The following is a 15,595-nucleotide window of genomic DNA, read 5'->3' on the forward strand; positions in this document are numbered from 1 at the left end:
GAGTACAAACAAGTAGCTGAGGTATTAAAAGAGTACTTTGTGTTGGATTTGTAGGATAGTGAAAGCAGAATAGGGAATGCTAAAGTGCTGGGACATATTGAGATTGAAGAGGAAGTAGTACTGGGTCTTTGAAATGCATTATGATGGATAAGTCCCCAGGACCTGGTAACATATACTCAGTGGTCACTTTATTAGGCACCTCCTGTACCTAATCAAGTGGGTACTGAGTGTACCTTCTTCAAGGTTTGAAGAACCTATCTACTTCAAGGTTTGATCTACTATTATGAGTATGAATCCTTCGATCAAGGGTTCTATTGGAAGAATTTATAATTTATTATTACAATGGGATAAGCGTCCTTTATCTAAGATTAAACAGGATTGGGAAAAGGAACTCAATTTGACTTTATGATGGAGGATTGGATGTGGATTTTGGAGTTGGTTAACTCTTCAATTTGTGCTAGCCATTCATTGACTCAATTTAAAATTGTACATCGTTATCATTTGAAAAGGAGACACTTTCTAAAATCTTTTCTAATGTTGATAGTTATTGTGATAGATGTAAAACTGAGATAGCTACACTGACACATATGTTTTGGTCTTGTTCTATATTGGAACAGTTCTGGAAGTCAGTTTTTTCAACAATTTCTAAAACACTTAAAATTAAGCTACAACCTAATAAATTAACTGTGCTTTTTGGAATAATTCCTCAAAATATTCATGGTATTTCTGTGTCTGACCAACATGTTATTGCATTTGTTACATTAATAGCTAGGAGGGCCATTTTGTTGAAGTTGGAAGGATACATCAATCAGCTCCCACTTTGTCACAATGGTTCTCTCAAGTGATGCTATGTCTTAGTTTGGAGAAAATTAGAAGTCAAACCTTTGAACCTTTATTTGATTTTGAGAAAAGATGGGGCTCATTTTCTCGTTATTATCATTTGAGCTAATTGATAGATTTTTTCCACGATCTAATTGTAAATTTTTGGTGTATTTTCTTTTCTTGCTGGCGGTTTGATGTTTATCTTTAGAAGCTTTTGGTATGACACATGGCTCCGGGATTGTACACCTAATGGGTTTTTTTTCTCACTTTTTCTGCTTATTAGGTTTTATTTGTTATCAGAAATTTTTTTTCAATCTTTAAGATAATGTCTTTTTTGAGACATTGTAAGTGTTGTTACTTCAATGTACTCATATTATTTCTTTTGTATAATATAACAATAAAAAGATTTGAAAAGGTTTGATCTACTATCAAGCCTATCTACTTCAAGGTTTGATGTGTTGTGCATTCAGAAATGGTCTTCTGCACATCACTGTTGTAACAAGTTGTTAGTTGTGTTACTGTCAGCTTGAATCAGTCTGGCCATTCTCCTCTGAGCTCTCTCATTAACAAGGAGATTTCACCCACAGAACTGTTTCTCACCGGATGTTTTTTGTTTCTCACACCATTCTTTGTAATTTCTAGGAACTGTTGTGCATGAAAATCCTAAGAGATCAGCAAATTCAAACCATCCCATCTGGCACCAACGATCATTCCACAGTCAAAGTCACTTAGATCACATTTCTTCCCATTTTTATGTTTGGTTTGACTAACAACTTAACCTCTTGACCATGTCTCCATGCTTTTGTATGTGGAATTGCTGCCTCATGATTGGCTGATTAGATATTTGCATTAAAGAGCGGGTGTACAGGTATGCATCCTGTTAACCGGCTTCCCCTCCATGGACTCTGTCTACAGGTAGTATTATCAAAGACCCACCCATCCCAGACATTCTTTCTCCCCTCTCCCATCTGACAGAAGATACAAAAGCCTAAAAGCATGTACCATCAGGCTCAACAATAGCTTCTATCCCACTATTAGCAGATTCTTGAATGGACATCTTGCATGATAAGTTGGACTCTTGGCCTCACAATCTATCTTGTTATGATTTTTGTACCTTATTGTTTACCTGTATTTCACTTTTTCTGTAGCTTTTGCACTTTATTCTGCATTGTTATTGTTTTACCTTATTCTAGCTCAATGCACCATGTAATGTACAAATGGTATGCAAGACAAATTTTTCACGGTATATGTGACCATAGTAAACCAATTCCAATTAATGGTAGATCCAGTAGGATTTAGGTACGGGAGGACCTTGAGGTTGAGATCATAATTCACTGAAGGTTGCTACGCAAGTGGACATGGTGGCAAGGAAAGTATGTGGCAATGCTTAGGAGAGAGAGGAAGGCATATGGCAGGGGTGCTGAGTATAAGAGTAAGCAAGTCATGCTGCAGCTGTATAAAACTTTAGTCAGACCGCACTTGAAGTATAGTGTGCAATCCTTGTTTCCCCATGATAGGAAGGATGTGAAGAGGATACACAAGAGATTTGCCAGGATGCTGCCTGGATTAGAGTGTATGAACTATAAGTAAAGGTGGGTAAACTTGAGTTGCATTGAAGTCTGAGGGGAGATATGATAGAGGATTTTAAAATTATGAAAGGCATAGATAGGGTGGACAGTCAAAGTCTTTTTCCCCAAGGTAGAAATGTCAAACACCAGAAGGCATGGTTTTAAGATTGGAGGGAAGAATGTTTTTATGCAGAGGGTGGTAGGTGTTTGGAATGGGTTATCAGGGTTGTAGTGGAATCAGGCGGTTTGGTGGATTTGATGAGACTTTTAGATAGATACATAAGTATGAAGGGAGTGGAGAGATAACGGATGATACATGGGAAGAGGACATTTAATATAAATTGGCATCAAGACTGGCACAACATCATGGGCTAAATGGCACGTCCGTTGCCGTACTGTTCTATGTAAATTAATCTTTGTTACTTTTGATGCCATTTGTTACAATATTGCAGAAAACTGTTCACTATCTCGAACGATTTTTTGTGATTTTTTTTTAACTTGCACAGAAATTAGGGTTATAGACATAGGTGAAAATGAAACCCATTCATTACTGGGAAGTACTTTGCTAAAATGAGTACAAAAATGCTGTTATTGCATTGTCAAAATTGTTAATCATGGTATCAGTAAACACCATTTTCTTGAATTAACTCAATTAACCAAATCATTTTAGATTATGGCTTCAATTCTAATTGAAGTCATTGCTATAAAGTGTCAAGTTTAAAGTTCCTGATACCTTTTGTTTTCAGAATATGTGGTTACAATGTATATAGAATGAAAATAATAAGGATCAGAGAACTATTTCAGACAAGGGACCAGTGTTTTTCTCTGAATGTTGTTTGAGAAGGTCATAGGCAGTTACTAAATACTACTGTTCAGATAATTTATTCACCTAAAATCAGGCTGCATCATAATTGCCACTTTGACTTTAATTTTACAGGGATTTTTTCGGCGAACAATACGATTGAAACTTGATTATGATCAGTGTGAGCGCAATTGTAAGATTCAAAAAAAGAACCGGAACAAGTGCCAGTGCTGTCGTTTTCAGAAGTGCCTTTCTGTTGGAATGTCACATAATGGTATGTGAAGGTGGCTTTCTGAACTTCGAGACAAAATCGAAACAGTGTTTGATGCTGATTAAGAGGTGCCAAAGTTTGTTGGTTCTGGATTAATACATCTTTCTTTTCCATTGGCATATTCATGTTGTGACCCATATTGCACACAACACATTTCACTTTTGTTGTATTATCTAGACAGTGTATAGTGGGTAAAAATAGTGGCTGCAGTTGGTTAGCAGTTGCTAGGAGCTGCACTTTGGAGAGGAGGAAAAAAGTAGCTGAGACAACGCTTAGGAGAGAGAAGAAAGGCATGTTTTGTTTTTAATAGTGACCTAATAGAGGAAAGTTAGTCAGATCTCTGGAACTGAGTATGTATTTCCTCTCCATTTAGAAAATAGTCTACCCTTTCATTTATTCTACCAAAGTGCATGACCATAGACTTCCCGACTCTGTGTTCCATCTGCTTCTTTGCCCATTCTCCTAATCTATCAAAGTCCTTCTGTAGCCTCTCAACTTCCAAAAAACTACTTGCCCCTCCACCTATCTTCATATCATCTGCATACTTTGTAACTAAGCCATCAGTTCAGTCTTCCAAATTATTGACATATGTAGGTACCAATGACATAGGTAGGAAGAGTGATGAGGTTCTGCAAAGTGGGTTCAGGGAGCTAGGTACTAAGTTAAAGAGCAGGACTTTCAGTGTTGTGATCTTAGGATCACTACCTGTGCCACATGCTATTGAGGCCAGAAGTAGGAAGATTGTAAAGTTTATCACATGGCTAAGGAGTTGGTGTAGGATGGAGGGCCCCAGATTTTTGGATCATTGGGCTCCCTTCCATAGGAAAGTGGGACCTGTACAGAAGAGATAGTCTGCACCTGAACTGGAGGGGAACTAATATCCTAGTGGGAAGGTTTGCTTGTGCTGCACTGGGAGGGTTTAAACTAGAGTTGTAGAGGGTCTGGGAACCAGAGTGCCAGAGCAGATAGTGAGGAGATTATGAAGACAGATGTTGTTAAAACCTCAGACAAAGTTAGGAATCAAAAGACTGAGCATGGCGTGACTAATGTTCTGTAAATCTCAATGCAAGGAGTATCAGGGCATTTATCAACACGTGGAATTATGATATGTTAGCCATTAGTGCGACTTGGTTGCAGGAGGTGCAGGACTGACAGCTCAGTATTCCGGGGTTCCATTGTTTTAGACACGACAGAGTGGGAGGGATTAAAGGAGGACAGGTGGCATTACTAGTCAAAGAAAATGTCACAACAGTACTCAGTCAGGACAGACTGTAGAACTTGTCTAGTGAGGTATTATGGGTGGAAATGAGGTAAAAATAAGATATGACCATTTTAATGGGGCTACTTTCCAGACCGTGGCACGTGGCCAAGTGGTTACGGCATTGGACTAGCAATCTGAAGGTCGTGGGTTCGAGCCTCGGCCGAGGCAGCATGTGTGTCCTTGAGCAAGGCACTTAACCACACAATGCTCCAGTCTACTCAGCTGAGAATGGGTACCGGCAAAAATGCTGGGGGTTAACCTCATGATAGACTAGCATCCTATGCGGGGGCGGGGGGGTCTCATACTCTCAGTCGCTTCACGCCACGGAAACTGACAAAAGCACCGACCTGTTGGGCCACAAGGCTCGTGACAGACTTTTTTAAAAAACAAATTTCCACACCACCCAACAGTCTGTAGGATATAAAGGAACAAATTTGTAGAGAGATTGCATATTGCTTCAAGAAACATAAGGTTATTACAGTAGGTGATTTTAACTTTCCACTTATTGTCCGGGACTCCATTACTGAAAAAGGACTAGATGGGATGGAGTTCAAGAAATGTGTTCAAGAGAGTTTTCTTAATCAATACATAGAGGTCCCAACTAGAGAGTGCAATACTAGATCTCCAGTTAGGGAATGAAACAAGGTGGGTGACAGAAGTTTATGTATAGGAACACTTTGCATCTAATGATCATAATGATGTTAGTTTCAATATGTTTATGGAGAAGGATACGTCTGGTCCTCGGGTTGAGATTCTAAACTGGAGAAAAGCTAATTTTAATGTTATCAGAAAGTATCTGTCAAATGTGAATTGAGACAGTTATTTTCTGGCAAAAGTGTGCTTGGTAATTGGGAGGCCTTCAAAACTCAAATTTTGAGAGTATAGTGTTTGCATGTTCCTGTCAGAATAAAAGGTGAGGATAACTGGTTAGGGAACCTTGGTTTTTGAGAAATATTGAGGCCCTGGTTAAGAAGGAGAAGGAGGTGCGGTGCACAGCAGGTAAAGCTAGGAAGGAATAAATGAGGTACTTGAGTATAAGAAATTCAAAAGAACACTTAAGGAAATCAAGAGGGCTAAAAGAAGACTTGAGTTTGCTCTGGCAGACAAGTTGAAGGAGAACCTCAAGAACTTCTATACATATATTAAAAGCAAAATAATAGCAAGGGACAAAATTCATCCTTTTGAAGATCAGAGTGCTCATCTGTGCATGGAGCCAAAGGAGATGATGGAATTTCAAATGGATTTTTTGTATCTGCAGTTACTTGGGATCGGGAGATGGATGCAGACTTTTTAGAAGTGAGGCAAAACAGCAGTGATGTCATGGACAGTATACAAATCAAAGAGGAGGAGGTGTTTGTTGTCTTGAGGCAAATTAGGGTGAACAAATCTCCAGAGCCTGACTCAGTTCTCTTGGTCCTTGTGGGAAGTTAGTGCAGAAGTTGTAGGGGCCCAAGCAGAGATATTTAAAATGCCCTTAGCAACAGGTGAGGTGCTGGAGGATTAGAGGATAGCTCATGTTGCTCCACCGTTTAAGAAAGGCTCTAAGAATAAGCCAAGAAATTACAGGTGGTGAGCCTAACATCAGTAATGGATGTAATTGGAAGGTATTCTAAGGGACCGGCTTAATATGTATTTGTATAGACAAGGACTGAGTAGGGATAGTCAACAGCTCTATGTGTGGTATGTCATGTGCAATTGGTCTTGAAGAGTTTTTCAAAGAAGTTGATGAAGCAAGGGTGTGGATATTGTCTGCATGGACTTTAGCCAGCCTTTGACAAGGTCATACACAGGAGATTGGTCAAAAATGTTCAGTCGCTTGGTATTCAGGTTGAGGGAGTAAATTGGATTAGACATTGGCTTCGTAGGAGCAGAGATTGTTGCTGAGTCTGTTGTTTTTCATCTATATCAATGATATGGATGATAATGTAGTAAACTGGATCAGCAAATTTGCAGATAACACCAAGATTGGGGCGTTGTGGACAGCAAGGAAGACTATCAAAGCTTGCACCAGGATCTGAACCACCTAGAGAAGTGGGCTGAAAAATGACAGATGGAATTTAATGCAGACAACTGAAAAGTGTTGCACTTCAGGAAACAAACTAGTATAGGACTTGTACAGTGAGCAGGAGGGCACTGAGGAGTCCATAGTACAGAGGGATCTGGGAATACAGATCCATATTTCCTTGAAAATTGTGTCGCATATAGATAGGATAATAAGAGCTTTTAACCAATACACACAAAATACTGGAGGAACTCAGAAGGCCAGGCAGCATCTGTGGAAAAGGGTAGAGTCATGTTGCTTGGAATTCCAGCATCTGCAGATTCTCTCTTGTTTGTGGAAGGAGAGCTTTTGGCAGATTGGCCTTCATAAATCAAAGTATTGAATCTAGGAGTTGGTATGTTATGTTAAGTTGTATATGACATTGATGACGCCTAATTTGGAGTGTTTTGTACAGTTTTGGTCACCTACCTACAGGAAGTATATCAATAAGATTGAAAGATTGCAGAGAAAATTTACAAAGATGTTGCCAGGACCTGAGGACCTGAGTTATAAGGAAAGGTTGAATAAGTTAGAACTTTATTCCCTATAACAGAGGTTCCCAACCTGTGGGCCACGGACCCCTATCTTAATGGTATTGGATCATGGCATAAAAAAGGTTGGGAACCCCTGCCCTGGAGCATTGGAGAATGAGGGGAGATTGAATAGAAGTAATCAAAATTATGAGGGGTATAGATAGAGTAAATGTAAGCAGACATTTTCCACTGAAATTTAGTGAAATTAGAAACTAAAGGCTCTGGGTTAAGGGTGAAAGGTGAAATGTTTAAGGGGAGCAAGAGGAGGATCTTCTTCCTCTTTATGTCCTCTTTGCTTGATGCAGATTTGATTTTGACATTTCAGAGAAATTTGGATAGGCACATAGATGGGAGGGTTATGGAGAGCTATGGTTCAGATGCAGGTTGATGGGACTAGGAAGATTAATTGTTTGGCATGGACTATTTGAGTCGTCAAAGGGTTTGTTTCTGTGCTGTAGTGTTCTATGATTCTAAGTCATACGAGTGTCATCAGTCTTAAAGAATCTGATAATGTGACTGTTGGCACGAGGAATCCTTCTAGAATGCAGCAAGGCATGTGAAAATACACGAGGACAGTCAGTGTAGGTATGAGGTGTGGAGTGTAAACATAAAGTGACAGTGCATGGGGGATGAAGGGTGCTGAGGGGCTGTGGAGAGGAGTGGCTCATATGGATGTAGTAGTGGGGTGGGTTAATGGGTGGAGGTGATGATCAGCCTGACGGCTTCAGGGAAGTAACTCTTTTTGAGTCTAGTGGTCCTGGTAAGAATGCTGCAAACCCACTTTCCTGATGGAAATGGGACAAACAGCTGTTTCACGTCTCCTATCATTTGATACTGTCTTTCCTCTATTGAGAACAGAAATTTGGTACATCTCTGCCCAACTTCCAGATAAATTACTTCTTAAAACTCTTTTTCTTGGTTCTGATGAAAGGTCATTGAACTGAAAAGTTAGCTTCAGGTTTACTCTAGGTTTCCAGCATTTGCTGGCAAGTGATAGGTGAGAGCAGGTGAGGGAGGGAGGGATGAAGTGAGAAGCTAGGAGGGGATAAGTGGATAAAATAAAAGGCTGAGGACGAAGAAATCTAATAGGCGAGGACAGTGGACAATGGAAGAAGGAGGGAAACCAAAGAGCGGTGATGGACAGGTGAGGAGAAGAGACTCACCTTAAATCTATGTCCTCTGGTTTAGGCGACTCTATACTGGGAGAAAAACTGTGACAATTTACCATAACTATGTCACTCATCCATATCAAATCAGTTCTTAATGTATAGGACTGCAATTCTCAAGTGAATATGTTTCCAATAATTTTATTTAAGGCTAGAATGATTACAGTATGTAAATGTACATTGTTATTCTGCTCTAGTTTGCATCATTTTGTCCAGTAGGTTTGACCTGATTATGAAAATCAAAAATAACTTCAAATTCTGGAAATATGAAATGCAAACAGAACACACTGGAAACATTCAGTAGGTCAGGCAGCATCTGTGAAAAGAGGACGAGTTAATGTTTCAGGTGCTAGACCCTTCATCAAAGTTCAAAATTCAAAGTAAATTTATTATCAAAGTACATGTATATTGCCATATGCAATGCTGAGATTCATTTTCTTGCATGCATACTTAATAAATCCATAATAGAATAATAACCAGAATATAATCAAGTAAAGAACTGCACCAACTTGGGTGTTAAACCAGTGGGCAAAAGACAACAAACTGCAAATACAAAAAGAAAAAAATAACAATAATAAATGAGTAAGCAATAAATATTGAGAACATTAGATGAAAAGTCCCTCAAAATGAGTTCATAGGTTGTGGCAACATTTGAATGATGGGGCAAGTGAAGTCGAGTGAGGTTAATTCCTTGGTTCAAGAGCCTGATGGTTGAGGGGTAATAACTGTTCCTGCAACTGGTGGTGAGAGTCCTGAGGCTCCTGTACCTTCTTCCTGATGACAGCAGTGAGAAGAGAGCATGTCCTGGGTGCTGGGAATCCCTGACGATGGGTGCCGCGTTCCTGCGAGACCGTTTCGTGTAGAGGTGCTCAATGGTGGGGAGGGCTTTACCCATGATGGACTGAACCATATCCACTCCTTATTGCAGGATTTTCTGTTCAAAGGTATTGGTGTTTCCGTACCAGGCTGTGATGTGGCCAGTCTATATACTTCCCACTACATATCTATAGAAGTTTGTCAACGTTTTAAATGTCATGCCAAATCTTTGCGAGCTCTTAAGGAAGCCGAAGCGCTGCTGTGCTCTTCGTATTTGTGCTTATGCACTGAGCTCAGGACAGGTCTTCCGAAATAGTAACCGAGAAATTTGAAGTCACTGACCCTCTCCGCCTCTGATCCTCCGATGACCTTAGTCTTCCTGACATTGAGTAAGAAGTTGTTGTTGTGACACCCTTCAGACAGATTTTCACTCTCCCTCCTATATGCTGATTTGTCACCACCTATGACACTGGTGTTGGCTATGACACTGGTGTTGTCAGCAAACTTGAATATGGAATTGTAGTTGCACTTAGCCAAACAATCATAAGTGTAAAGTGAATAGAGCAGAGGATTTAGCACACAACCTTGTGGTGCACCTGTGCTGATGGAGATTGTGGAGGAGATGTTGCCAGTCTGAAGAGACTGGGGTCTGAGAGTGAGGAAATCAAGGATCCAATTGCACAGGAGGTATTGAGGCCAAGGTCTTGAAGCTTATTGATTAGTTTTGAAGGGATGATGATATTGAATGTCGAGTTGTAGTTGATAAAGAGCATCCTGATGTATGAATCTTTGCTGTCCAGATGTTCCAGAGTTTAGCGAAGAACCAGTGAGATGGCATCTCCTGTGGATTTGTTGCTCTGGTAGGGAAATTGAGCAGATCCAAGTCACTTCTCAGGCAGGAGTTAATATGTTCATCACCAACCTCTCAAAACACTTCATCACTGTGATGTAAGTGCTACTGGACAATAGTCATTGAGGCAGGTCACCACGTTCTTCTTAGGTACTGGTATAATTGATGCCTGCTTGAAGCAGGTAGATACCTCAGACTGCTGAAGTGAGAGGTTAAAGATCCCAGTGAACACTCCAGCCAGTTGATGACCATAGATCTTTAGCACTGCGTCTGGGCTGGATGCTTTTTGTGGGTTCACCCTTCTGAAGGTTGCTCGCACTTCAGCCTTAGTGACTGAAATTACAGGATCATTGGAAGCTGTGGGAGTTGGTTCCTTCGGTTTTGACAATCAACACAAGAATAGAAGGCATCGAGCTCATCTGGAAGTAAGCCCTGTTGTTGCCTGTGTCAGCTGATTTAACTTTAAATGAGGTGGTAGTATTCAAGAATACTTTGTTGATTCAAGTTTAGTCTGGAATTGCAGTTACCCATGAGATGACTTTTTGGAAACTGTACCTGGACCTCTTGTAACTGTCTTGGTCACCAAATTATAGTCAGGCTTGATCTGGCCCTAAGCAGATTGTGGATTTCATGGTTCATCCAGGGCTTTTGGTTGAGCAAGACTCCGAATGATTTTATGGAGACACACTCATCTACATTTGTTTTACAGTCGTATTGTCCGTGACAACCATGGTGTAATCATTCAGACCATAGATGAGTCCTTGAACATGGCTCAGTCCATCGACTTGAAGCAATCCCATACCACCCCTCCACCTCCTGCAACCGCTTTGTTGTTGTCCTAATCCCAGGAGCTTTGCTCTTTGGCCCCTGCCTGTATGTAGGTAGCAGCCAAGTGATCAGATTTACCAAAATGCGGTCTGGGCATAGAACAGTAGGTATTCCTTATCTTAGTATAATAGTGGTCTAGTCTGTTGGGACCTGTGCTTCAGGTTGTGATGTTGCTCAGTCATTTAGTCAAGTCTGACTCTTCGTGACCTCATGGACCATAGAGTGCATAGGGTTTTCATGGCAAGGTATGGAAGTAGATTGCCAGGTTTTTCTTCTGTGCAGGTATTGCTGCTGCCCAGGTTGGGACCCAGCTGGGTTTACTCAGGACCATCTGCCTTGAAGTCTAATGCTGATGCCACTACACCACCAGCCAGCCCAACAAGTTCTATTGCTGATGGTAATTGGGCAGGGTTTTCTTCAAACAAGCCAGATTGAAGTCCGGGACTATGATTTGAAATGCGTCAAGATGGACTTTTTTTGTTTGAAGACTGCATCATGCAGTATCTCAAGAACTTGATTATAATTGGCTGCAGGTGGTATGTAAACTGCAGTCTGGATTATGGAGGCAAATCCCCAGTTCAGTGGTCCCCAACCACCGGGCCGCGAGGAAACGATATGATTTGGCGATATGAAATGATATGAGTCAGCTGCACTTTTCCTCATTCCCTGTCACGCACTGTTGAACTTGAACACCCCTCCCCCACCCACCCTCCCTCGGCTGGTCCACAATATCATCAATATTAAACCGATCCACGGTGCAAAAAAGGTTGGGGACCCCTGCCCTAGGTAAATAGAATGGATGGCATTTGACCGTTAGGTGTTCAATATCAGGGGAACATGAGTTCGACAAAACTGCCACATCGGAGCACCACTGATAGTTTTTAAATGGTAAAGAGACTTAAGAGGGCTGTGGACTCAGCCAGCTCCATCATGGACACAAGCCTCTCCACCACTGAGGACATCTTCAAAAGGCAGTGCCTCAAGAATGCGACATTAATCATTAAGCATCCTCACATTCTGGGACATGCCCTCTTCTCATTACTACCATCAGAGAGAAGGTTCCGGAGCCAGAAGATCCAAACTCAATGTTTCAGGAACAGGTTCTTTCCCTCTTCCACCAGATTTCTGAAAAGTCTATGAACCAGTTTATATTACCTCACTAGTCCTCTTTTGCACTATTCATAAGACACAAGATCTAGGAGCAGAATTAGGCCATTTGGTCCATCGTGACTGCTCTGCCATTTCATCCAGGGCTGATCCAATTTTCCTCTCATCCCCAGTCTCCTGCCTTCTCCCGCATCCCTTCATGCCCTGACCAATCAAGAACCTATCAGCTTCTGCCTTAAATATACAGAAAGGCTTGGCCTCCACAGTTGCCTGTGCCAAAAAATTCCACAGATTCACCACTCTCTGGTTAAAGAAATTCCTCCTCATCTCTGTTCTAAAAGGATGATCCTCTATTCCGAGGCTGTGTCCTCTGGCCCTAGACTCTCCCACCATTGGAAACCCCCTCTCCACATCTACTCCATCAAGCCTTTCCCCATTCAATAGGTTTCAGTGAGATCAGCCCTCATTCTTTTGAATTCTAGTGAATACAGACCCAGAGCCATCAAACACTCTTCATATGAGAAGGCATTCAATTTTCATGAACCTCCTTTTAACCCTCTCCGGTGTTAGTATATCCTTTCAGAGGTAAAGGGCCCAAACTTGCTCACAATACTCCCAAGTATTGTGGCCTGCTGTGTTCACCAGCAACTTTTATGTGTATTGCTCACAATACTCCAAGTGAGGCTTCACCAGTGCTTTATAGATCTGTAAAATTACATCCTTGCGTTTATATTCTAGTCCTCTTGAAATGAATGCTGACTTTGTATTTGCCTAACATTGTATTTATTTATTATTGTAACTTATAATAATTTGTTATGCCTGCGCTGTACTGCTGCCACAAAACATCAAATTTCACAACTTATGTCAGTGAAGATAAACCTAATTCTGATTCTGATAGCTATAAAGAATCTTACAGTTGTTACTATTTAAGTCTGTTCCAGCACTCAGTAAGGTTACGGTTATTGCTAAGTGAGGAGACCTATAGTACTTCTCACAACACGCTGGAGGAACTCAGCAGGTCGGGCAGCATCCGTGGAAACGATCAGTCAACGTTTCGGGCTGGAACTTAGGACTGAAGCGGGAAGGGGCAGAGGCCCTATAAAGAAGGTAGGGGGAGGGTGGGAAGGAGAAGGCTGGTAGGTGCCAGGTGAAAAACCAGTAAGGGGTAAGATAAAGGGGTGGGGGAGGGGAAGCAGGGAGGGGATAGGCAAGAAAGGTGAAGAAAGAATAGAGGAAAGCACAATGGGTAGTAGAAGGAGGTGGAACCATAAGGGAGGTGATAGGCAGCTGGGGGAGGGGGCAGAGTGAAACTGGGATAGGGGAAGGGAGGGGGAGGGAATTACCGTAAGTTGGAGTTCATACCAAGGGGCTGGAGACTACCCAGACGATATATGAGGTGTTGCTCCTTCAACCTGAGTTTAGCCTCATCGTGGCAGTAGAGGAGGCCATGTATGGACATATCCAAATGGGAATGTGAAGCAGAGTTGAAGTGGGTGGCAACTGGGAGATCCTGTCTGTTGTGGCAGATGGAGCGGAGGTGCTCGATGAAGCGGTCCCCCAATCTGCGTCGGGTTTCACCGATGTAGAGGAGGCCGCACCGGGAGCACTGGATGCAATAGATGACACCAACAGACTCACAAGTGAAGTGTTGCCTCACCTGGCAGGACTGTTTGGGGCCCTGAATGGTGGCAAAATATAGTACTATAGTACTTAGCACTCAGAAACCTAAGTGTCAGCTTAACACAATACTAAGCAGCACAGCACCTTTTGTTTTATCATGTGAACAAATGTCTCCCCCTGCATCTCTGTCAGATCATACCTATTTATTTTTATTTATGCTAATAAATTATGTCAGGCACAGAGGTACAGATAATAGATCCACTGCCTCACATTTCTAGTGGCATGGACTTTATCCTGACCTTTGATGCTGTAGAACCTGTACATTCTTCCTATGTGTGTTTCTTTCGGGTGCATTGGTTTCCTCCGACGTCCAAAAATCAGATAGGTTATTCAGCTACACACACAAAATGCTGGAAGAACTCAGCAGGCCAGGCAATATCTGTGGCAAGAAGTACAGTTGATGTTTCAGGCCAAGACCCTTCAGCAGGATTAGTAAGCTAATTGGTCACTGTAAATTACCCCTAATATGCAGATCAGAGTTAGAATCTGTGTGAGTGGTGCGGAGTTAGTTTTTGGGAATTTAGAGAGCTTCTTATAAATGTATGGTTACATAAAGTTCCCTTTGTTTTATTTTGTTTTTTTTATAATATTTCCTTATTTTGCTGTTTTAACTCCACTCTATAAAATTTGCTCCTCCTGTCACATTCTAGTTGTCATACCCAAACCACTACCCTGGACTATCACTTCACTGACTTCCTAACTTTCTGAAGTTCACCATTCCTGTGACCTCCCTTACCCCCATCCAACTATTTAGTTTAACTCTCTCTTCACTGCTCAATTTTTGATTCTTCATGGCACTAGTCCCAGCCCAATTCAGCTAAAGTCTGCCTCATCAGAACAGCTTGCTCTATCCACAATGCTGATGTTGGTAATTAAATTCCTATTCTCTCACATCTACCGTTCAGTGATGCATTCAACTCTCTGATTTTGTTGATGTTAAAGGTAATATGAAGATTGCTGTGGTAGTAATTTGGAGATTATCACCTTTCTGGCTCTACCTTTTAAAATATAATTTCTAGCTGTTCATACTTCCCCAACAGAATTTCTTTCTTAATTATACCTATGTTTTTGGTACCCACATGGACCAAAACAACAGATCTGTTTCTTCCCAGGGCAAGCACCTCCAATCACAAGGTGATGTTCTTAATCCTAGAAAAAAAAGATAGGAAACATAGCCTTAAGAAAACCAGAGAAAATCTGCAGATGCTGGAAATCCAAACAACACACACAAAATGCTGGAGGAACTCAGCAGGCCAGGCAGCATCTATGGAAAAGAGTACGGTTGATATTTCAGGCCGAGACCCTTCAACAGAGTCCTGATGATAGGTCTCGGCCTGAAACGTCGACTGTACTCTTTTCCGTAGATGCTGCCTAGCCTGCTGAGCTCTTCCAGAATTTTGTGTGTGTTGTTTAGCCTTCATGACTCATTCTTGTGGTTGCAGAACATTATCTATTTTCTTGATTATAATATTCCCTATCCTTACAGCATCCAATTTTACTCTCTGAACTTGAATGGTTTCCCTTATCCCAAAGTTGTGGTCAGGGAACAGGCCCTTTTGCCAACCATGATTCTAGTTTTACTAATCTACCTACACATTTTGTGCATCCCTCTATTCCCTGCTTGTTCATACGTCTGTCTAACTGTCTTTTAAACATTGCTGTTGTATCTGCTTGTACTGTCTCCCCTGACAGCACTTCCTAAGCATCGACCACTCTCTGTATAAAAAAAACATTGTTTCACAAATCTTATTTAACCTTTCCTCTCTCAATATTTGACAACCCATCTAGCATTTGACATTTCCAGCCTTTTAATTGCAACACACATCAAAGTTGCTGGTGAACGCAGCAAG

General features: G+C 41.4%; 1 protein-coding gene across 5 annotated transcripts in view; it reads left to right on the forward strand.

The window, feature by feature from the left end:
- LOC134351640 (peroxisome proliferator-activated receptor alpha-like) overlaps positions 1 to 15,595 on the forward strand; it is a 73,342-nt gene that overhangs the window by 38,422 nt on the left and 19,325 nt on the right. For all 5 annotated transcript variants that reach the window (XM_063058066.1, XM_063058068.1, XM_063058067.1 and 2 more), the window contains one exon: positions 3,328 to 3,466. In XM_063058066.1, the coding sequence (XP_062914136.1) occupies positions 3,328 to 3,466 (139 nt within the window). The remainder of the gene's footprint in view (positions 1 to 3,327; positions 3,467 to 15,595) is intronic.

The sequence above is a fragment of the Mobula hypostoma genome, chromosome 9 (genome assembly GCF_963921235.1).
Source record: "Mobula hypostoma chromosome 9, sMobHyp1.1, whole genome shotgun sequence".
Taxonomy (NCBI): domain Eukaryota; kingdom Metazoa; phylum Chordata; class Chondrichthyes; order Myliobatiformes; family Myliobatidae; genus Mobula; species Mobula hypostoma.